This window comes from Hyla sarda, chromosome 3 (genome assembly GCF_029499605.1).
Source record: "Hyla sarda isolate aHylSar1 chromosome 3, aHylSar1.hap1, whole genome shotgun sequence".
Taxonomy (NCBI): Eukaryota; Metazoa; Chordata; class Amphibia; order Anura; family Hylidae; genus Hyla; species Hyla sarda.
In genome coordinates, this window is record NC_079191.1 from 248,708,971 (window position 1) to 248,733,822 (window position 24,852).

The 24,852-nt window shown below is 39.6% G+C and overlaps 1 protein-coding gene across 6 annotated transcripts in view; it reads right to left on the reverse strand.

Annotated features, from left to right (window-relative positions):
* FAM184A (family with sequence similarity 184 member A) overlaps positions 1 to 24,852 on the reverse strand; it is a 282,305-nt gene that overhangs the window by 217,003 nt on the left and 40,450 nt on the right. For all 6 annotated transcript variants that reach the window (XM_056566444.1, XM_056566439.1, XM_056566442.1 and 3 more), the window contains one exon: positions 23,823 to 24,033. In XM_056566444.1, coding sequence (XP_056422419.1) covers positions 23,823 to 24,002 — 180 coding nt within the window. In that variant the 5' untranslated portion in view covers positions 24,003 to 24,033. The remainder of the gene's footprint in view (positions 1 to 23,822; positions 24,034 to 24,852) is intronic.

Genomic DNA, 24,852 nt, shown 5'->3' on the forward strand with positions numbered 1-24,852 from the left:
CATGTATGGTCTGTCAGTGCATGCTGGGAGTTGTAGTTTTGACCCCCCTCCCGTGTGAATGTACAGGCTACATTCACACTGGCGGCAGATTACAGTGAGTTCCCCGCTACAAATTTGAGCTGCGGCAAATTTTCCGCCGCAGCTCAAACTCCTAGCAGGAGACTCAGTGTAATCTGCCGCCAGTGTGAATGTAACCTAAAAACACTACACTACACTAACATAAAAATAAAGAGTAAAACACTACATATACACACGTACACTGCCCCCCCACCACCCTCCTCCCCAATAAAAATGAAAAACGTATTGTATGGCAGTGTTTCTAAGATGGAGCCTCCAGCTGTTGCAAAACAAAAACTCCCAGCATTTCTGGACAGCAATTGACTGTCCAAGCATGCTGGGAGTTTAGCAACAGCTGGAGGCACCCTGTTTGGGAATCACTAGCATAGAATACCCTTATGTCCACCCCTATGCAAGTCCCTAATTCAGGCCTCAAATGCGCATGGCGCTCTCACTTTGGAGCCCTGTCGTATTTCAAGGCAACAGAAAAGGGTCACATATGGGGTATCGCCGTACTCGGGAGAAATTGCCTAACAAATTTTGAGGGGCTTTTTCTCCTTTTACCCCTTATGAAAAGGAACAGTTGGGGTCTACACCAGCATGTTAGTGTAAAAAAATTAAAATTTTTACACTAACATGCTGGTGTTGCCCTATACTTTTCATTTTCACAAGAGGTAAAAGGGAAAAACGCCCCCCAAAATTTGTAACGCAATTTCTCCCGAGTACGGAGATACCCCATATGTGGGCGCAAAGTGCTCTGGGGGCGCACAACAAGGCCCAGAAGGGAGAGTGCGCCATGTACATTTGAGGTGATTTGCACAGCGGTTCTGACAAACGCAAAAAAAAACAAACACACCCACATGTGACCCCATTTTGAAAACTACACCCCTCACGGAATGTAATAAGGGGTGCAGTGAGAATTTACACCCCACAGGTGTCTGACAGATCTTTGGAACAGTGGTCCGTAAAAATGAAAAATTTTGCACAGCCCACTGTTCCAAAGATCTGTCAGACACCAGTGGGGGTAAATGCTCACTGTACCCCTCATTACATTCTGTGAGGGGTCTAGTTTCCAAAATGGTATGCCATGTGGGGGTTATTTTGCTGTTCTGGCACCATAGGGGCTTCCAAAATGCGACATGCCCCCGAGCAAAATTTGCTCTCAAAAAGCCAAATATGATGCCTTCCCTTCTGAGCATTGTAGTTCGCCCGCAGTGCACTTCAGGTCCACTTATGGGGTACCTCCATACTCAGAAGAGATGGGGTTACAAATTTTGGGGGGTCTTTTCTGCTATTAACCCTTGCAAAAATGTGAAATTTGGGGGGAAACCCACATTTTAGTGAAATATATTTTTTTTTTTTACATATGCAAAAGTCGTGAAACACCTGTGGGGTATTAAGGCTCACTTTATCCCTTGTTACGTTCCTCAAGGGGTCTAGTTTCCAAAATGGTATGTCATGTGTTTTTTTTGCTGTTCTGGCACCATAGGGGCTTCCTAAATGCGACATGCCCCCAAAAACCATTTCAGAAAAACGTACTCTCTAAAATCCCCTTGTCGCTCCTTCGCTTCTGAGCCCTCTACTGCGCCCGCCGAACACTTTACATAGACATATGAGGTATGTGCTTACTCGAGAGAAATTGGGCTAGAAATATAAGTATACATTTTCTCCTTTTACCCCTTGTAAAAATTCAAAAATTGGGTCTACAAGAACATGCGAGTGTAAAAAATGAAGATTTTGAATTTTCTCCTTCACTTTGCTGCTTTTCCTGTGAAACACCTAAAGGGTTAAAACATTTACTGAATGTCATTTTGAATACTTTGGGGGGTGCAGTTTTTATAATGGGGTCATTTATGGGGTATTTCTAATATGAAGACCCTTCAAATCCACTTCAAACCTGAACTGGTCCCTGAAACATTGCGAGTTTTAAAATTTTGTGAAAAATTGGAAAATTGCTGCTGAATTTTGAAGCCCTCTGGTGTCTTCCAAAAGTAAAAACTTGTCAATTTTATGATGCAATCATAAAGTAGACATATTGTATATGTGAATCCAAAAAAAAATTCTTTGGAATATCCATTTTCCTTACAAGCAGAGAGCTTCAAAGTTAGAAAAATGCCAAATTTTTAATTTTTTCATCAAATTTTGGGATTTTTCACCAAGAAAGGATGCAAGTTACCACAAAAATTTACCACTATGTTAAAGTAGAATATGTCACGAAAAAACTATCTCGGAATCAGAATGATAACTAAAAGCATTCCAGAGTTATTAATGTTTAAAGTGACAGTGGTCAGATTTGCAAAAAAGGGTTTTGTCCTAGAGGTGAAAATGGGCTCCGTCCTTAAGGGGTTAAACAAAAACCCTGGCAAATTAGGGTGAGTAAGGGTTTAATTACCTATCCTATGTTTGTTGTTGAAATATTAGTAACATATGTTCCAAGTTTCATGTCAATATCTTTAGCCTTTTGGACATGATGCTGGAACATACACACACTGGCCCTGATTTATTAAGAGTGGAGTGTTTATTCTGGAGTGATTTCAATATCACTCATCTTTTTTTTCAGGCTTATTTACTATTTTGTTGCACATTTCGTTATTTTTTGTGTCGCACGTTTTTTTTGTGTAGCACTAGTCAATTGTGTCGCACAAACTCCGAGCTAAAGAAATTAGTTGTGTGAGTCAAAATGGTTAAGACTTGTTTGTTCACAAATGTTTTCATGAATCAAAAGTATTCATGTGTTATAATTTTTCAAACCTTACAACAATTATCCTTGTTTATCAGCTTGGGTGTTGAATTGATTTAAACCTAATATTGTAAATGTGTTAAAAAGAGAAAAAAAAATTAAACATTAACTATCACAAAAGCATTCAATATTTTATTCATAAAAGTGTTGAACTGAACAAAATGTTTTCAGGTTATAAAACAAGTTACTTTAACACCACAATGGCAAACAGTCCCTTGTTAGAAATCACTCCATTTCTTGATTTTCACTCGTCCTCTTGGCTGTCGGTTATTCTGTGAGCCAAACTCACACTTTTTCTGGAGTGATTTTTGAGGTACTCCGAGTATTTTCAGCTTTTCGTGGGGAACACGCCCATTTTTTGTTTAACCACGCCCATTTCAGAGTGGGAAAAAAAACACTCCGAGTGTTTTCAAACGTGTCGGTTGTGCGGCGTAAAATTTGGTTGCAGAAATAGTCGCACAGACGGTGCGACAAAAATGTTGACGCAATAACCGGGAAAAAAAAGGTCGGTAGTAAATCAGGGCCATTGAGTTTTATATTTATAGATGGATTTGGTGACAGGTTTCTTTAACATAATCCACTTACCCAGATACAAATCACGGTCAAAGCAAATTTAATATGTGCAGTCAAAGGAGCAAGCAATCTATGAAAGGCTGCATTTAATGTATAATTTAAGTATAATTTAAGAGGCCAGCATTTACAAATATACAACAAGGCAAAATAGGATAACATAAAACAAGCAAAACTTTTTAGGGCTTTTTTAGATGGGCTGAAGTGATGCAGATAATGTGCACCAATTTCAATGATCGGCACTCATTTGCTGAGCCTGAGGTTCGATCAATTGTGCAGCCCTTTTTCATTTATCATTATTGGCCACATATGTTCCATTTACACAGAATGAAGATGTGCGGCCAATAATGAGAATATTATTAGTCAAAAAGGTGATCAGCTGCCGAGCAATTGTTTGCTCATTTGTCAACTTACACAGGCCAATTATTATAGAAAAGAGCAAAAATAGCACAGCTTAAACATCAGATTTGTCCTAACACTATGAGTGAGTTTTTTTTTTTTTTCATTTAGTTAAGTTTACAGTCATTCACCAGTTTATCAGACAAATGCATGATTTATGAATTGATAGTTAGCTGGTAAAGAGGAAGCATATGGAATATTAAGTAATTCACCATCCATCTGCGTATCCTTTGAGGCTTAGGTGCCAAATGTCACAATGTTATTTCCTCACATAAGATAACTTTAAAGGGGTACTCCACCCCAGACATCTTATCACCTATCCAAAGGATAGGGGACAAGATGTCTGATCGTGGGGGTCCCGTTGCTGGGGACCCCACAATCTCTGCAGCGGCACCCCACCGTCATCACTACAGAGCAAACTGGCTCTGTGCGTGATGACAGGGTGCTGCAGGGGACGGAGCATCGTGATGACACGCCCCGCCCCCTTAATACAAGTCTATGGGAGGGGGCGTGTTTAAAAGGCTTTAAGTTTAAAGGGCTTTAGTCCTTATAACATTATCCAGTCACAGTGCATCTGTTACTACATTATTTAAAGGGGTATTTCAGGATATTTTTTATTTGACTATGCTACAGGGGCTGTAAAGTTAGTGTTGTTCATAATATAGTGTTGACCCAATATTTATTTTTAACAGCATACAAAACAACTCAGGTCTCATGTTTTTCCAGGGTGCAGTGCGTCCGAAACATGACCATACCTAACTGTATTTTTGCAACAGCTGTAGGCAACCTGGGTAGAAAACACTGGTCTTTTGAATGGAATGCAGCTCAATTGTGTTTCAATGGGTTGGGTGGCTGATGTGTTGGAGGGAGGGAAGTGACCACACACTTACAACAAGGAACTATGGGATTTGTATCTTGAGAGAACGAACTCGAACAGGAAATACCCAATTGACAAAAAGATAGCCTCTGCATTATGGTAATCTCACAACATTGCAATTTAGCCCCAAGAAAAGCACAGACCCTTCCTGAGCATGTCCATTACTGTCTTGCAGGTACGTTTTTAAAATCACCTTATGGTGGATAACCCCTTTCATTCCTGCAGAACTCGGGCCCATGCTATCTAAACCTAGCAATCTGTCTATCTTAGTGGGTTTAAGCAGCACTGCACTTTTTGCTGGAATAAACACCTGGCATTTAATTCAAGGCTTAACAAATTAGTTTTAAAGGAAATCTGTTACCAGTGTCACTTGCACTAACCTGTCGGTACCGACAGATAGTGCAGGTGACAGTGATGACAAAGGTACTCACCTTGTCCCGTTCCATGGCGGGGATCTTCAGTAATCTTCACCATTAGCTCCACTCTGGGCACCTGGCTTGGGGCACGGGTAGAGCTTAGTGACGTCACCGCTGCTGTTCTCTCACAGAGAGACTCAGCAGAGAGCAGCAGCAACTGGGGCATGGGGTGGAGTTTAGTGATGTCACCGCTGCTGCTCCCTGCTGGGTCCCGCTGTGAGAAAACAGCAGCGGTGATGTCACTTAGCTCTGCCCGTGCCCCAAGCCAGGTGCCCGGAGCGGAGTAAACGGAGAAGATTACCGAAGATCCCCACCAAGGAACTGGATAAGGTAAGTACGGTTGTCATCAGTGTCACCTGCACTACCTGTCAGTACCGACAGGTTAGTGCAGGTGACACAGGTGACATATTTCCTTGAAATCTCGCAAGTAGCAAAAAAAGTTAGCAGCAGGATTTTTATTTTTATTTTTAAAGAAAAGCACCATCTTTCAGTCTTTGAGATGTGATTGTTTAACCTTATACACATCGTATATGTATGGCATTGCAGCGAGTAACTTTGTGCACAGCACAGCACGTTTTTGGTTCAGCTATGAGTTCTGGCTGCTATGAGCAACCGGGGACTTATCGATAATGCTGATCTCTGCCATTAACCCTATAGATGCTGTAATCAATGCAAATCATGGCATCTACAATTCTGTGGGTTCTGTGCAATTGCAGTCATCCAATGAACACAAATGGCATGCAGGATGGCCAATCTTACTGTGCAGCCTGCAGAATCAGGCTGTTCAAGAAGATCACCAATAGTACTGATCAGTATTAGGTTATATCATAGTACTGAACAGTGCATAGCAATTTAATGATTGCTAATAAAAATCCCCTCTGGGTACTTGAAAAGTGTAAAATAAAAATCTAGCCCCCGAACAAAGAGTTTCATCTAAACAAAATGGTACTAATACTAAACTACAGATCACACCACCAAAAATTAGCCTTCATACAGCCCCACAGAAAGTTATAGGGAATAGCAGTAAGCTGCAGCTGTGCAGTACTGATAGTATGGAAACTGATGCAGACGGTCCCCGTACATTATCCCCTAAGTCCTGTATCTGCCATAAAGCAACTCTGCCTGTGTCGTGCAGTAACGCAGTACAAAGTTGTTTTAGAAATAGCAGCCCCCTGTATAAACATTTATCACTAATAAATAAAATTACAGTACACTATGCAACACATAAATATGTGCATATACATTCATGTATTATAACAAATATTTTAATAAAAATGATGTCACATTCCCTTTAACTAATTTTGGCAAAAAAGTTTGACTGTACAGTATTTAAAAGGACAAGTAATAGACAAGCATGTAAACATGGGGTAGCATTTTAATCGTATTGACCCAAAAAATAAAGATAACATGCCAGTTTCACCATAAAGTGTGCTACGTAAAACAAAACCCCACAAAATTTGTTAAATTTAGTTTTTTTTCCAATTCCCACCCCCTGAATTTTTTTTTTTGCTTCATTGTACATTTTACAGTGAACTGAAAGGTGTCATTGCAGGGTACAATTACTCTTGCAAAAGAGAAGCCCTCATATGGCTCTGTGGATGGAAAAAAAAGTCTATATTTTTCCAGTTATATTTTGCACAGCTAGTACAACGCTAACAAACCCACTTCTCCTGTATGTAGGATCCCCCTTGTAGGTAGCTTGCCCCCTATACGTAAGAACCCTCTGAAGGTGGTTTTTACCCTGTAAGTAGCTTGCCCCTATAGGCTTGCTGCCTATGTAGGACTTCCCTGCAGGAAGTTTACCCTCTGTAGGTAGTTTGCCCTCTATAGGTAGGACCCTTCTGTAGGCAGTTAGCTGCCTATAGGTAAGGAACCCTCATGTCGGTAATCTTCCCCTATATGTAGGTCCTCCCTGTGGGTAGTTTTCTCTCTGTAGGTACGACCCCCCTGTAGGTAGTTTTACCTCCATAAGTAAGACCTCCTTGTAGGAAGCTTGCCCCCTGTAGGTAGCTTTCCCCCTGTAGGTAGGACCCCCCTATAGATAATTTGCCCCTATAGGTAGGATCCTTCTGTAGGTGGCTTTCCACCTATAGGTAAGACCTCCGATCCCCCCCCCCCCCCAGATAGTTTGCCCAGTACTGATGACACTTACTTATACACTGCATTCCACTGTGATTAAAAAATGTTCTGGGTAATACTTAATTTCATTGACAATGATTATGTCTGTTTCAATCTTTGCCTCCCTAGATATGTCTTTTTTACACTTTGTATTTTTCCTCTATAATTCTTTAGAAGTAAAAAAAATAAATATAGGGTAGTAATCTTCTTCTGCTGCATTTTCAATGTGCCTGGCTATGTGCTGATTCCCACTTACTGGTTCTGAATCACAGGAAATGAAAGCTTAGCCAATCACTGGCTAATGCTGCATTCAAATCACATTAGGGGCATACAGCAGTCAGACACAGCGGGAGAAGATTAAAATCAGCTGCTGCTGTATATTCACAAGCCTATGCCATACCCCACTCATTTCAACAAGCCCGACAGAGTCAGGCTGGGTAATTTGTGGACTGAATAATTTTACAGTCCAAAAATTACCTGACTGGGGTCACTAGCTGACTCCGTCTGGCTCATTGAAATGAATAAGGGAAACGTCTGCCGTATTCTCCAAAGTGAAGTGAATGCAGACTAAAGCAGGTCACTGCCGCTGTGCAAACAGATTATTGTTTGCTCTATCCACTTTTTACACAGAAAAAATTTAAAAATGGCAAATAAACTGTAAACAAGAGAGATCTCAATTAAAAAACGGAAGGATTATAAAACTCTTTAACCATTGAAATTCAGTTGGACTTTGGCAAATACTTTTGGTTGTCAGTTAAACCTGGTGCAAGCATATAATTAAAGGTAAAGGTTAAACAGCAAAGCATTCAGGTTGGCCAAAGAAGACAATAGAGAAACAGGACAAAAATAAATAAATGGGGCAGATTTACAAAAACTGTCTACCAATCAGAGCTCAGTTTTCATTTTACGGCAGCAATTAGAGGAAATGCAAGCTGAGCTGTGATTGGTTGCCATAAGCAAATAAGATAGATTTAGTATTGATAAATCTGCCTTATATGCCTTAGAAATAGAAAATACACGGCAAAACAAATGAAAACCAAATGGGTTAAACCGGAGTCAATGGCCCTTATTTACTATAGCAAACCCGACATGTTTTGTCGGGTTGTGCGCCAGATTCTGTTGCATTGCGCCAGAAATTCTGTCTGCGCCAGATTTTGCGCCAGAATTGAAAAAACCCAGACTAACTGTCCATTTTGCTACAAAAATCTGGAAATGGGGCATGGCCACCTGGAAAGGGGTGTGGTCTCTGAAAAGGGGCGTGTTCCTGACATTTTCACAAAAACCCAACATATTTACTAAGGTTTCCACATAAAATGTGGTGGATTTGAGCTGAGGTAAACCAGACAGATCAGAGCATGTGTAACAAAAAGCAAAGTGTAGGGAAAGTGGAAAATGTAGGGAAACCTTAGTAAATACAGTGGAAAATGTATTGCATGGAATTAAAAAACACAAAGAAACCTACACTCCACTCATAGTAAATGAAGGACAATGTTGGTGACAGAACTTTGAGAAATTGTATAACATTGGCAGTTGGAGTTCGATGGTGTGCAGAGTGTACCACTGCTTACCAGTACGGTGCTGTGTGTGCAGCTCCTTTGCCTCACTGTAGGTCCCATACATCCCTCTAGCATGTCCCATAGAGGCCGCACACCTGTACGTGCCTTCTCTTATAGAGCCAGTGTGTGCTCCTGATTCCTGTCCTCCACCAATCCCTGCCAGGAACCACCTATATTTGAGCACTTCTCCCTTTCTGTGGTGCTTAAGCAATATTGTAGTATCTACAAGTGAAGTTGTCTGTTCCCTTGTTCCTTGCATACCTGTGTCTGACCTGAGTCTGATATCCTGATCCTGCTTCTGCCTAATCCCTTGTATCTGCTTGATTTTTCTATGTATGAGCTGGATTGATAACCATAACTCTAAGCTGACATTATAGATGGGATTAGCACAGCAACAGAGTCTGATAAAGTAGAGCTAACTTGGTGTTATAGCTGATCAAGCCTGCTCCACCTGACTGCATCTGAGCTCCTCAGCTCTGCTGTTGTAACAGCTCCAGGTCAGCTATAACATCAAGTTAGCTCTGCTTTATCAGACTCTGTTGCTGTGCTGATACCATCTATAGTGTCAGCTCATCCTACCTGCATGTATCCCCAGTGCTTGGCATTGGACCGTTCGGGCCTGCTTGGCTAGCTGCCACTTAACTGGGGTTACTCTTGCGATAGATATTTCAGCCAAACCAGAATCTCCTATGAATCTGGTTGTGAGTTCTTGCCCCTAACCAGTACAGAACAAATACTGGATGGTCAGCTTAGAGGCCTTTGATGTAGGTCTCAGGAAAGGTGGTTGTGGGTGTGTGGCTGGGGGGAGTTGATACTGTTTTTAACTGTGGTGTTACATACCAATCAATGTTGCATTGTAAAAAAATCTATGCAATGAGTTTCAATCCAGAAGTAAGGAAGTGTGGTACTAAACAGATGTTATGTACAGTATGTTTTCAGTATATAACTGTTTAAATTTGAAATCCACAGTGAATTGTATTGTATACTTATTTTCATCACATTTATATTGACATGTCTAAAAAGGTAGATTAGTGCCAAACTGTGAATCAACGGACAAGCTGCCAAATACTGAAACTTTCCCTGGCAAGATGTTCTATGATATTCAGGAAAATAATTAGTAAAATAAACAAGACTATTATATATTTTGGGAAGAAAAGATTTCAAATTGTATCCATTTTTCTTCCTAACAATAGCTATTATTTATTAAATGCATGTTCTCAGCAATCAAAATAAGCATAATTACATAAATCCAGAGGAAAGCTGAAAAATCTGACAGTGGTGGAGGCAGCTAAAAACATTGGGGGAGATTTATCAAAACCAATCAATCAGATTGCTTCTTTCATTTTTCAGAGGCCTATTTAAAAATGAAAGAAGCAATCTGATTGGTTGCTCTAGACAACTGGGCAACTTTTCCTCTGCAAAGGTTTTGATAAATCTCCCCCATTCATCTTAATGATGAATGTACATTGGGGGAGATTTATCAAAACCTGACCAGAGGAAAAGTTGCTGAGTTGCCCATAGCAGCCAATCAGATCGCTTCTTTCATTTTTCAGAGGCCTTTTCAAAAATTAAAGAAGCGATCGGCTTGGTTGATATGGGTAACTCAACAACTTTTCCTCTGGACAGATTTTGATAAATCTCCCCCATTATCCCTTAAAATAAAACTGCAGGTACATCTTTGACATGACAGGCAATTACAGCTGGTGCTCCATATAGCTGGGCTGTCCAGTAGAAGCTGTCAAAATAACACAGTTTCTCTGACATCACTCTGAGCTCTGCAGCTATTGGTTGCAGCTACAGCCCAATCAACTCTTGAACTATCACCTGCATTCATTTTGTCCTGATAATGGAAACTGTCCGCTCCATTTTAGCTGCTACCTCCTGCATATGGTTTAGAAAGCAGGGAGAATTACCGAAGAGGAAACAAATTGCTCTCAGTATTAAAGGGGTACTCTGGTGGAAAACTTTTTTTTTTTTAAAGTCAACTGGTGGCAGAACGTTAAACAGATTTGTAAATTACTTTTATTAAAAAATCTTAATCCTTCCAGTTCTTATGAGCTGCTGAATACTACAGAGGAAATACTTTTCTTTTTGGAACACAGAGCTATCTGCTGACATCATGAGCACAGTACTCTCTGCTGACATGTCTGTCCAATTTAAGAACTGTCCAGAGTAGGAGAAAATCCCCATAGCTGCTCTGGACAGTTCCTAAAATGGACAGAGATGTCAGCAGAGAGAACTGTGCTCGTGATGTCAGCTGAGAGCACTGTGTTCTAAAAAGAAAATAATTTCCTCTATAGTATTCAGCAGCTAATAAGGCCTGGAAGGATTAAAATTTTTAACAGAAGTAATTTACAAATCTCAAATAAATAAAGAAGTGATAAAGGGAGGCACATAACAAAACCACGTGTGCTGGTAAGAGAGTGGAAGTAGCGTGAACAAACAAAATGAGGGTCCCCTTCTCAAAGGTAAGAAACAATGCAGTCCAACCAATATAATAAACTGTAGTCCAGTAGTGGTGCCGGGATCCAAGAAATAGAAGCAAATATGCAATAAACAAGAGAAAAGATCCAGCAACTCACCGCCGAGATGACGGAACAAGTGGAGGCACAACGAGGAAGCAGGTGGACAGGTGGATGTAACGGGAGGCTCAGAGGCGACTAACCGGTTTGTTTCGTACAGGTGTACTTACATCGTACATCCGGTTATCTCAGCGGTGAGTTGCTGGATCTTTTCTCTTGTTTATTGCATAATTTACAAATCTGTTTAACTTTCTGGCACCAGTTGATTTAAAAAAAAAAAAAAAAGTTTTCCACTGGAGTACCCCTTTAACCCCTTAAGGAAGCAGGGTTTTTCAGTTTTTGCACTTTCGTTTTTTCCTCCTTACCTTTTAAAAATCATAACCCTTTCAATGTTCGACCTAAAAATCCATTATATGGCTTATTTTTTGCTTCCCCAATTCTACTTTGCAGTGACATTAGTCATTTTACCCAAAAATTCACAGAGAAACGGAAAAAAAAATAATTGTGCGACAAAACGCCATTTTGTAAATTTTGGGGGCTTCCGTTTCTACGTAGTAAATTTTTTGGTAAAAATGACACCTTATCATTATTCTGTAGGTCCATACGGTTAAAATGGTACCCTACTTATATAGGTTGGATATTGTCGTACTTCGGAAAAAAATCATAACTACATGCAGGAAAATGTATACGTTTAAAAATGTCCTCTTTTGACCCCTATAACTTTTTTATTTTTCCACGTACAGGGCGGTATGAGGACTAATTTTTTGTGCCGTGATCGGAAGTTTTTATCGGTACCATTTTTGTTTTGATCAGACTTTTTGATCACTTTTTATTCATTTTTTAATGGTATAAAAAGTGACCTAAAATACGCTTTTTTGGAATTTTTTTACGTGTACACCATTGACCGTGCGGTTTAATTAACAATATATTTTTATAGTTCGGACATTTATGCACGCGGCGATACCACATATGTTTATTTTTATTTACACTGTTTTATTTTTTTATGGGAAAAGGGGGGGTGATTCAAACTTTTATTAGGGAAGGGGTTAAATGACTTTTATTAAAAATTTTTTTTTACTTTTTTTTTTTTGCAGTGTTATAGCTCCCATAGGGACCTATAACACTGCACACACTGATCTCTCATGCTGATCACTGGCGTGTATTAACACGCCTGTGATCAATGTTATCGGCGCTTGACTGCTCCTGCCAGGATCTCAGGCACGGAGCAGTCATTCGTCGATCGGACACCGAGGAGGCACGTAAGGGCCCTCCCGCTGTCCTGTAAGCTGTTCGGGATGCCGCGATTTCACCTCGGCGGTCCCGAACAGCCCGACTGAGCAGCCGGGTTACTTTCATTTTAATTTCAGACGCGGCGGTCAGCTTTGATCGCCGCGTCTGAAGGGTTAATACAGGGCATCACCGCGATCGGTGATGTCCTGTATTAGCCGCGAGTCCCTGCCGTTGATAGCCGCCGGGATCGTCCCGATATGACGCGGGGACACTGCGTGACCCCGCGGCATATCGCGGGAGCCGGCGGAGGACGTACATATACGTCCTTCGTCATTAAGGGTTTAAAGGGGTATTCACATCTCCTTAATCAGATTGCAAAGGTAGGGCATGTAAACCTATACATTTTCGTATGTGTGTGTGTGTGTGTGTGTGTGTATATATATATATATATATATATATATATATATATACAAAGAAGTAATGCAGCACTACTTATCCAAGTCCATATCAGGTGCAAGCGCCCCAGACTTGATCACATTCCACAGGATACAAAAATAGTAAAAAAAAAAAAAAGCGCAGCACTCCTCCAAATAGTGTAGAAAAAAATCAGAATTTATTTGCTCACATAGCAGCAATGTTTCTGTCCCACCATAGGACAATTTTCAAGCATTTTCCACCATATATAATAATTTTCAAACTTTCTTAATTTTTATGTTACAGCTGCTTTTCTCTGCTTGTTGTTTACTGCTTGTTGTCTAGGATTCAGACCACTTTTCCTTTCTCCTGCTGCTGATGACACACTCTCTCTGCACACAGCAGTAGAGGGACATTATCTGCCAGGAATTTTACCTTTATGTAAACGTCATCATTGACACTTCACGCATACAGGCTCTTCTGCTTGTGTGCAAGTTGTACTGTGTCTGTGAGTCAAGCAAAGTGCTAGCAGCTTGCACACAACCATTGTGTCTGAAGTGTCAATGACTGAGAAAGAGCCCTCCCTGCTAAAAGTAAGAAGTGAGAAGAGGCTCAGCTCTGTGAAGACCTGAAAAAGGCAGATGAGAAAATCCATTTAACGGGGGTTTGCGACTTAATGTGTGACATTTGCACTTGATAAATCCATTACCACTGTAAAGTGAAAACTAAAATTAACTTTTACAAGATCATTTGTAGCTTTTTGCTTACAGCCAAAAGACACACAAAAGGGCTTTGGCGCACATGCAACATTTCATGTGCCAAATTTTAGCAAAAAAAAAAGTCTTTGAAGAGAATGATAAACGTCCCCCAAAATGTTTACCAAGCAAACATTGTTTTACTTTTTTTTGTTGTTGAAGGGAACCTGTCGCTAAGATTAACCCTTTATAATAAACAGCAATGTGTAATACATATTAATATATTTCTTGCCATTCATGCATGACTTCTGTCCTGGCTGTAAATGTGACAAAGACAAGACTTTTATATATGGCGTACACTGTATGCTAATTAACTGTAAGTAGTCATCTGGACAGATGGCTTAGGGAGGTAGTCATGGTCTGGACTGCCTTTTGAGGTATGATTAGGCGTGATTGAGAGCCCAGACATGGTCCAACATCTTCGCTGTTCGGTAAGAAACCTTTCTCATGCTAAAAAGCACTGTTACGCTTGGGCATGTGCACTAGTGTCATGAGTATGCTGTGGCTCTGTTCTCATGTCCTCAAGTCTCAAGGTCTTTCGATTTTCATGATACAGGGCAGGCTTCTCGGAATAAAAAAGGTTTCTTTCTAAACAGCGATGATGTCAGGCCATGCCTGGGATGTCAATCATGCATTATCACACAACAATAGGCATAATTACAGCCCAGGAGACTGTGACTCCTTTCCTAAGCCACCCGCCAAAATGACTACTTACAGTTAATAAGCATACAGTGTAGGACATATATAAAAGTCTATTACACATTGTCATTTGTTCTAATGGGTAAATCTTAGTGGCATGTTCCCTTTACAGTTCAAGTATTGATATAAAGTAGATAAAAAGTTGCAGTATGCCATACAAAAAGTGTAGAAAGATGTGTTTTATCACAGGTCTTCTTCAAAACAAGATATTCCTCACAAACTTTCCATTAAGGCCAAAAGGCTCCTTCAAAGGCCATGGACTGCCACTTTTTGCCAAAGCTTAGGGATAGCCTCAATTGCTCCTGACTTCCACCTGAACTGCCAAACCAGTGATCACCAAGAAGCCATATGTCTGCTGGGGTTGTGGAACCTGATGCCCCTCCCCCACATCTGGGAACGACTTCCCAAAAGAGGCCACATCATATTACGATCAAAGTAAACACAACAAATGTGGATAGTAAACATACAATGACATTAAGTATAAATAAATAATTACCGTATATGTGCCACGAATGCAGCCTAGACATAAGGGTAAAATTATAAAAATGTTGCATAAATACCATCCTAAAAATGGCGCTGTATGCCTTAAAATCAGTGCCTTTTTCAGTGTACATTTATCATGTGATTTAGTAGTCAACTAAAACTTTAAAACTTTTTAAACCGGAGACAAAATCGTGGTCAACCACGGTTTTGACTCCGGTTTAAAAACCGTACTGCAACCGCATACGTTTTTTTAACATGGAGGTCAATGGGAAACGCACATGTATACGGTTCAATACGGGAAAAACGTATACGTTTTTACTTTGCACATGCGCATTTGAATCCTAAAGTCCACACCCAAGACCCCTCCCATTAAAAATGGACAAAATTTTCAAAAACGTATGGGGTTTTTTTTAAATAAAAACTGATGGAACTGTATGCACTTTTAAAAACAGTATACTGTTTAAAAACGCATACGGTTTACTTTTTTCCATTCTGTTCCATCCGTTTTTTTGCCATACGGTTTTCTTTAGAAAAACGGATTGAAAACAGTATGGCAAAAACGTAGTGTGAACCCAGCCTAAAACAGGAAATACCAGTTCACAAAAAGCTAGCCGCAGTGTTATGGTAATCTCACAACATAGCCATTTAGCCCCAAGACAAGCGCAGATCCTTCCTAAGCATGTATATTACTGTCTGCCAGGTACGTACTAAAATCACCTTATGGTGGATAACCCCTTCAAGAACATTTAAAGATTAGGGTCACTCAGCTGAGTATTTAGGCTGTAATTACTTGTTGAGATAATGTCACTCATTTTACTGTGTTTTTCTAAAGTAAAACTGCAGAGTTTTGAAGGGATAAAGGGTGTTTTGTTAAAGGGGTATTCCAGGCCAAAACTTTTTTAAATATATTAACTGGCTCCGGAAAGTTAAACAGATTTGTAAATTACTTCTATTAAAAAATCTTGATCCTTCCAATAGTTATTAGCTTCTGAAGTTGAGTTGTTGTTTTCTGTCTAACTATGGGGATATTCTCCCATCATGCACAGCTCCCGGGACATGACATCATCATTGAGCAGTTAGACAAAAAACTTCAGAAGCTAATAACTATTGGAAGGATTAAGATTTTTTAATAGAAGTAATTTACAAATCTGTTTAACTTTCTGGAGCCAGTTGATATATATAAAAAAAGGTTTTGCCTGGAATACCCCTTTAACTGTTGAAATGAATGTGACATTGTGAACTAAGCCTATGTGCAATACTTTTATTTTAAGTAATTCCCACAACCATTGAATTTCATTAACCTTAATGTTTACTCACTGTAGGGAAAGAAATATGTCAAACTTCTATATATGATTTTAAGGAACTGTCTAGTTTAGAAACTTTTTTTTAAATACCACCTTAATGTAACTTGAGTTAATATAACCTCTAAATAATAACCTCTGGTTTCAATGGGCATCACAAAATGCACACTTGATGCTGGATTCTCAAACAAATTCCATCTACTTGTTGGGGTTCCCTGCAGCAGGGGTTTCTTCTGACTCCAAGAATAAGCAACTGTCCACAGTGGACAAACCCTTTACTGCTTCATTTAGTTATTGTAGTGATATATGCCCTTTTGATATCTTATAAACAACATTTGACCTAATTATGTTGTGCTAAAGAGTCTGCTAAAGAGTCTGTTGTCAAAATACTATTTGGCCAGTGATGTATATGCCATAGATGAATAATAAGTCCATAGCTTCCTTCTCATAGTAGTTCTCTTAGAGCTTTAGCTTCAATTATAAAGGATGATAATTCATGCTAGGATTAAGTCAACTACATTATAACATCACCCTCATTTAGCACCATTGTATTTTACAGATAGTGCTGTAAAGACGCAGAACACAATTACATTACCTAATACTATGTCGTCTGCCGGTCTAATTATCCTTATTTTCACATGAAGTCTTTTGTATCAATGTCTCATTTCAGATTATTCCTAATGTGTCCATGAGTAACCTGCTGCAGTGTACTGACACATTAAAGAAAGCAATAATCATGATTTGCTACACATTTACTGGGTGCTGATATATAAGGATACATATAATAGAAATACACGAACCAAGTTACTAAATAATTTTCTAACCTATGACACATTGGTCTGAATAAGTCATTTAATTGAAGCATTGGCCAATCCTCAACTGCAAGGAAACAATATCCTTGTAATTATAGAAGAGCAAACAGTGTCAAACCTGATCAGATCATCTGCTCCAAGATCTGCCTCAGTGCTCACTGCAACATTCTACATTCAATTAACCATATGACTGCTTGTATTTATCACCAGCCTCCTATGAATTCATCTTAAGACCTAAATGACTACGAAAATGACCATGTTTTTTGCTCACCTAGACATGGAAAGGGATGAAATTTAACTACATTGGTAGTTGATCGAGTGCCTATCACCCTTTTTTTAGCTACTGTATGTTGTTCATTGATGGGGCAGGTTGTTTTTAGATAAGATTTTAAGGCTTATATTAATTTGTATTCTACTCCTATTATATTAAGTCCACCTCTAAGATCGAACCTTACTGAGCTTTTATTAAGTACATTATAGGGGAGCCCTGCTCCAACCAAAAACTTGTCACTGTCTTTTCACAGTGAATAGAAGCTGCTTTGCAGTTACCCAGAGCCACCATGTTCGATGCTATGGTTTTGCCGATCAGCTGATTGGTGGGGTGTCGGGTGTCAGCACAGCACTGACCAACAAATGATGACCTATCCTGTGGATTGGGCCTGAATAGTTTTAGGCCAGAAGACCCCATTAAGCCCCAAGAATATGACATGGATATTTTCCTTCTATTTTTTCTGTTTATCAAAAAGCACATTCACGTTTGAACACCATTTTATGTTTATTCATGAAGTAATTCATCAATGAAGCTGAGTTACTTGAATGTATGAATATACAGTATTGTGCTAAACTGATAACTTGTTAAGTTAATAATTGTAAACTTATAGCATGTGTTATGGACGAGAACTTATGAATATACAGTATTGTGCTAAACTGATAACTTGTTAAGTTAATAATTGTAAACTTATAGCATGTGTTATGGATGAGAACTTAACAATTACACAGGCTTTAGCGCTGAAATCCTCCAGCATTCTGGAATGTTCAGTGTCTGCACGGAACCTGTTCAGATAAGCATAAGCATAGTCTTAACACCAAGAAAGCACTGTCAAACTGTCCCCTGCATTGTCAGAGTTCACCTGAGCTATTGGGATTATGCGTGTTAACAAGCTTGTAACCGATCTCCAATACCAACCTGTAAATGCAGGTTTTTGATTATAACAGTTCACCTGTACATTCTCTCTCTATAATAACTCCACCGATGGTTAAACATTTGTGTCTATTATATACAATATATATATACATACAGTCATGGCCGTAAATGTTGATACCCCTGAAATTTTTCAAGAAAATGAAGTATTTCTCACAGAAAAGGTTTGCAGTAACACATGTTTTGCTATACACATGTTTATTCCCTTTGTGTGTATTGGAACTAAACCAAAAAAGGGAGGAAAAAAAGCAAGCTGGAAATAATGTCACACCAAACTCCAAAAATGGGATGGACAAAATTATTGGCACCCTTTCAAAATTGTGGATAAATAAGATTGTTTCAAGCATGTGATGCTCCTTTGAACTCACCTGGGACAAGTAACAGGTGTAGGCAATATAAAAAAAATCACACCTGAAAGCAGATAAAAAGGAGAGAAGTTCACTTAGTCTTTGCATTGTGTGTCTGTGTGTGCCACACTAAGCATAGACAACAGAAAGAGGAGAAGAGAAATGTCTTGAGACTTGAGGACTTGAGAATCAAAATTGTGGAAAAATATCAACAATCTCAAGGTTACAAGTCCATCTCTAGAGATTTATGTTTGTCTTTGTCCACAGTGTGCAACATTATAAAGAAGTTTGCAACCCATGGCACTGTAGCTAATCTCGCTGGGCGTGGACGGAAGAGAAAAATTGATGAAAGGTGTCAACACAAGATAGTCCGGATGGTGGATAAGCAGCCCCAAACAAGTTTCAAAGATATTCAAGCTGTCTTGCAGGCTCAGGGAGCATCAGTGTCAGCGCGAACTATCCGTCGACATTTAAATGAAATGAAAAGCTATGGCAGAAGACCCAGGAGGACCCCACTGCTGACACAGAGACATAAAAAAGCAAGATTATATTTTGCCAAAATGAACTTGAGTAAGCCAAAACCCTTCTGGGAAAATGTCTTGGGGACAGATGAGACCAAGATAGAGCTTTTTGGTAAAGCACATCATTCTACTGTTTACTGAAAATGGAATGAGACCTACAAAGAAAAGAACACAGTACCTACAGTGAAATATGGTGGAGGATCAATGATGATTTGGGGTTGTTTTGCTGCCTCTGGCACTTGGTGCCTTGAATGTGTGCAATCTGAAGTTTACCAACAGATTTTGGGTCGCACTGTACAGCCCAATGTCAGAAAGCTTGGGTCTTCCAGCAGGACAATGACCCCAAACATATGTCAATAAGCACCCAGAAATGGATGGCAACAAAGCACTGGAGAGTTCTGAAGTGGCAGCAATGAGTCCAGATCTAAATCCCATTGAACACCTGTGGAGAGATCTTAAAATTGCTGTTGGGAAAAGGCGCTCTTCCAAAAAGAGAGACCTGGAGCAGTTTGCAAAGGAAGAGTGGTCCAACATTCCAGCTGAGAGGTGTAAGAAGCTTATTGATGGTTATAGGAAGCGACTGATTTCAGTTATTTTTTCCAAAGGGTGTGCAACCAAATATTAAGTTAAGGGTGCCAATAATTTTTTCCAGACCATTTTTGGAGTTTGGTGTGACATTATATCCAATTTGCTTCCCCCCCTTTTTGGTTTAGTTCCAACACACACAAAGGAAATAAACATGTGTTTAACAAAACATGTGTTACTGCAATCCAATTCTGTGAGAAATACTTCATTTTCTTTAAAAAATTCAGGGGTGCCAACATTTACGGCCATGACTGTATGTGTGTGTGTATATATATATATATATATATATATACATACATATATATATATATATATATATATATATATATATGTAGCGAGAGAGATAGAGAGAGAGACTAATAAATATATTAATATATGGATATAAATCTCATATGGTTGTTAATATTGTTAGAATTACTGTCAATTATGGTCTGTTGTGAATCTTATAATATGTATTCTGTTAATTGTGTATTTCCCTTTGTAATGAAAGCAAGGCCTGAGTACGTTTTCGGATGCTGTTTAGTAACATTGTGAATAGCTGACACCACTTGATCTACTTACTGTCAAAGAGATTCATAGTATTACCTGCAGTACTACAAAAAGCAAGTGGAAGGAATTCTAAGCATCGCCAGTGTTTTCTCTCCCAGAGCTGAAATGATTAAAGATACCAGCAAAGGACTTGTTGTTATGCTGGCAGAGCTCTACTTTAAAAGGTATCTGTCCCAGGTTCAGGCAGTTTTATCTGAAGCAGCGTAAACTAGTGACAGAGACCTAGCAATGTATCCCTTACATCTTTTCATGCAGCAGATCTTATAAAATCTGCTTTTATCCTCTAAACCCCAAGTGCAGCACACTAGACATGCCATGATGTGCAAGCGACAAGTATTCCTGGGTGTTTATCAGCAGCCACTCCTACCGCCCACTGGATGCTGATTGACAGCTTTCTGCCTATACTGTGTACAGAAAGACAGATGTCAATTAGCATATAAGGAGTAACAGCCGCTATGGTGGTTGTGAAGGAGATAAACACTCATTTGATGAGATATGCTGCATGAAAAGATGTAAGTGATACATTGCTTGATTCAGGGTCTGTCTCACTAGTTTATACTGCCCTCAGACCGGACCGCATAAACCTAGTGACAGAATCTCTTTAAGACACTAGTTGTATGTAGGCCAAATATATGAGAGTATGTCATCTCTCCTGCTCATTCATATAACTGGGAGTTAATAAGTGTTAATGCTTAGTACCCTTGATATATCTAGGTCATAGTGTCTGACGGGATGATGTCAGAATGATAAACACACGGAAACAGTGCGCTCTTCCAGTATAATACTGAACCAGATGGTTCTTAATGTAACTACCAAATATTAACCAAATGGCAGCCCAATATAGTAAAATCATGAGTGATGTACTCAGCCTTCTCACACATTAACATTTATAGAATCTGGGTTTCTTCTCTATGCCAGCATAATTTGTGCATTTGAGTAAGAAACCCTTGAGCTGAGCTTGACGTTCCACTGAGCCTGGATGGCAAGACAGCTAAGATTTCCCTTCTGGCTAATATGCATTTATACATACATGCCCCCTTGTCCAAGCTTTTCAGCTGCCTGTCTCCCCAAATCTCCTACAAATATACTGTATATACTTCAGCACAAAAGTACAGTCCAATGAACCATCTTGCTATAGCTATATAAATCATGCTGCATAACCCCATGGAAAGAAACAGGAAAAAATATGTGTATGTTATTATCAGCACACAAAAGGGCCATCTACATGTCTCCATTTTTCCTGATAAAAGACAGGCAGTAACTGGCCTTCTGGGTATTCAGCATTCCATAGAGGAAGTCAGGTGTAAAAGACAATATCCACACAAGCCATCTTCAACTGGAGGTACTCGTGGGCTTTAGCTGCTAGGAAAAGTTATCATATAATGTCTCATGTCGATTATTTTAGCAGTAGTTCCAGTGCCACGAAAAATGCATTACAAAAAATCTGCACATTGATATTCCAGAGCCATTAATTGGAGAAACTATTTAAAAGGTAAATAAATCTGAACAAGGGATGAAAACAAATACAAGAGTATATCAAACGGAAAACGGCATTGCCAAATGTATCCAGAAATCAATGCATGCATGCTTTACTGTCCATTATGTAATCTGCCTTTTATATAAGGCTCTGTATATAGTAAGATGGAGGAAAGTCATTGAGCAAACAAGTCTGTAAGAGAAATGGGCCAAACTATGGAATATCATCGTTTTACTACTTTCTCCTTCATAATGGGAGATACATATGAATCTTCTCACTCGTTTAATGTTATTTCTGGATTTGGTCTGAAGCAACACTTAGATAGATCAAGATATTAGTAGAATATGAAATTCCCAGTGGTTGCTCTACTAATCCGTCCTCAAGCCATGTAAGACAGTCTATAGTCTGTGAATGCAATTTACATTATGGTCAGAAGTGAAAGCCTGTAATCTGGAAGGTGCAGCAGTGGATTCTACAAAGAAGCTTAAATTCCCCCGAATACTCTGCTTCATTTTCACAATCCCCTGTTCCTCACAGAACTGATTCAATTTAGGCCCAGTTCACAACCCGAGTGTTCTTTTGGTGTGTGTGTGCGTGTGTGTGTGTGTGTATATATATATATATATATATATATATATATATATATATATATATACAGTGGTCCCTCAACATATGATGGTAATCTGTTCCAAACGGACCATCGTTTGTTGAGGGATCCGTGCAATGTAAAGTATAAGAAAGTGGTCTACAACCTGCGGACCTCCAGATATTGCAAAACTACAACACCCAGCATGCCCGGACATGTCCAGGCATACTGGGAGTTGTAGTTTTGCAACATCTGGAAGTCCGCAGGTTGAAGACCACTGATATAGGAAGTTGTACTCACCTGTCCCCGCCGCTCCGGACCGTCACCGGTCGTCACCGCTGCCCTGGATGTCGCCTTCCATCACTGTAGCCGCATCGCTGGGGTGTCCCCGACGCTCCGGCAAGGCCTCTGCTTCCCTGGCATCCTCGCTCTCCGTCGCCGCCATCACGTCGCTACGCACGCCGCTCCTATTGGATGAAGGGACGGCGTGCGCAGCGACGTGATGACGACGATGGAGAGTGCCGACGATGAAGAGGATCCCGAAGAGGACGCGCCGGAGCCCCGAGGACAGGTAATGGATCGTCAGCGGACCACACGGGACACCGTATATGGCTATCCGGCAGCAGCTGAAGCAGTCTGCGCTGCCGGATAGCCGTTTATGCGATGGCCCCGACATACAAAAGCATCGTATGTTGATGCTGCGAGGCCATCGCATGTTGAAATTATCGTATGTCGGGGCCATCGTAGGTCGGGGGGGTACTATATATATATATATATATATATATATATACACGTCCAGTTCACATTCAACTGTATCATAAAGCATAGTACAGGTGAACAAAGAAAGTAAAGAAAAACATAAAATGCTATGAATACTTTTCTTTAATGACAGTGTTAGGCTTTGGACGTAAAACCACATACAATTGGCTTAACGTTCAATGTGGCTTTAGTTACATAATGGATAGGCCAATTTAAAGCAATGGGTATGTTCTCCCATCACTTAGGTATCACTCGCTGTCAATTCCGACAAAACACTTTCAGAAACAAATATTACCCTAATAAGAAGTTATTCTTATGAGAATGGACAGCTAAATGCATACAAATGACTGTGAGATACAAGCAGAAATATCAACGTATTGATTGTCAAATCTTTTGTGAGCGATATTAAATGCAATCTGCAGATCTGTAGAGAAAACGAGATTCATGCCGGAGCTGAGAAAATGTTCTTCTATTTTATGCAGAAGCGACATCTCATTTGATAAGTTATTAGTCAAGATTAGCACAGATACTTTGGTGAACTCATATTTCCAGATATTGTCACAGCACAAGGGATTAGAGCAAGTCAGGACCTGACCGAATTCAAGTTCTCCAAAGTAAACATTTGCGTCACGTCTGAAAACTATTAAAAAATAACACACAGAAAAAGAAATACATATATATATATATATATATATATATATATATATATATATACACATTTTTTTATCAGTAAGAGCTGATTATGACATCAGCAGACAATTCATGAGTGAAATGAGAAGTCAACGCTTTAAAGGCCAACACTACTTTGCATTCCAGCATCATTAACCCTTTGCAAAACTGCTAGTTACCTTAGTCAGCTGTGCAATCTTCTTGCTCATCTTAAGGTGCAGTTCTGCAGTATACTCCATACTCAGTCCAGCCTGATGAGCCATCACACCAGGAGATGAGGGCACAAACTTGGCAGTACTGGTAGAAGCCCCTCCACCGTAGTAATGCTGTTGCTGATGCCAGCTCATCCCTGCCGCCATCTTCACGTCTTCAAATCCCTTTTACCTCCCCCTATAAAACAGTTAGGGAGGGTGAAAAACTGATGATACTCCAGAGACAATAAAGACACAATGGTATATGAATAAGGAAAGAGCAATGTGCTGATGTGCAGCCTGAGGGTTGTGACTGTGCACAGTGACTGAGGCAAGCACTGCTTACTCCCCCTCCCACTTCTGTGTGCGAGGATAATTCAGGCTCAGTGTGGATGAACGTCCAATGAATGAGCAGAAGTATAAGGGGGGTGTGCAAGAGCAAAGATGGATGAAAGGGCTCAAAAATACAATTTAGCATTTTGACATGTACATATATATGTTAAAAATCCCACCAGGACAGAGCTAAAAATGTGTAAGAAGATCTGTCTGAAGAATCTATAAATGACAACATCAACTAGAAGTTACAATCTTAAACTATTAATTGCTAAATTGTGCAAAGAAAGAGGTCCCTGCTTAGGACTCCATCCTTAACCCCTTAAGGACCAAGACCATTTTTACCTTAAGGACCAGAGCATTTTTTTGCACATCTGACCACTGTTTGGAATGCTTTTACTTATGAATTTGATTCCGAGATAGTTTTTTCCTGACATATTCTACTTTAACATAGTGGTAAATTTTCGACGATACTTGCATCATTTCTTGGTGAAAAATTCCAAAATTTCATGAAAAATGTAAAACTTTTACATTTTTCTAACTTTGAAACTCTCTGCTTGTAAGGAAAATAGACATTCTAAATAAATTATATATTGATTCACATATACAATATGTCTACTTTATGTTTGCATCATAAAATTGACATGTTTTTACTTTTGGAAGATATAAGAGGGCTTCAAAGTTC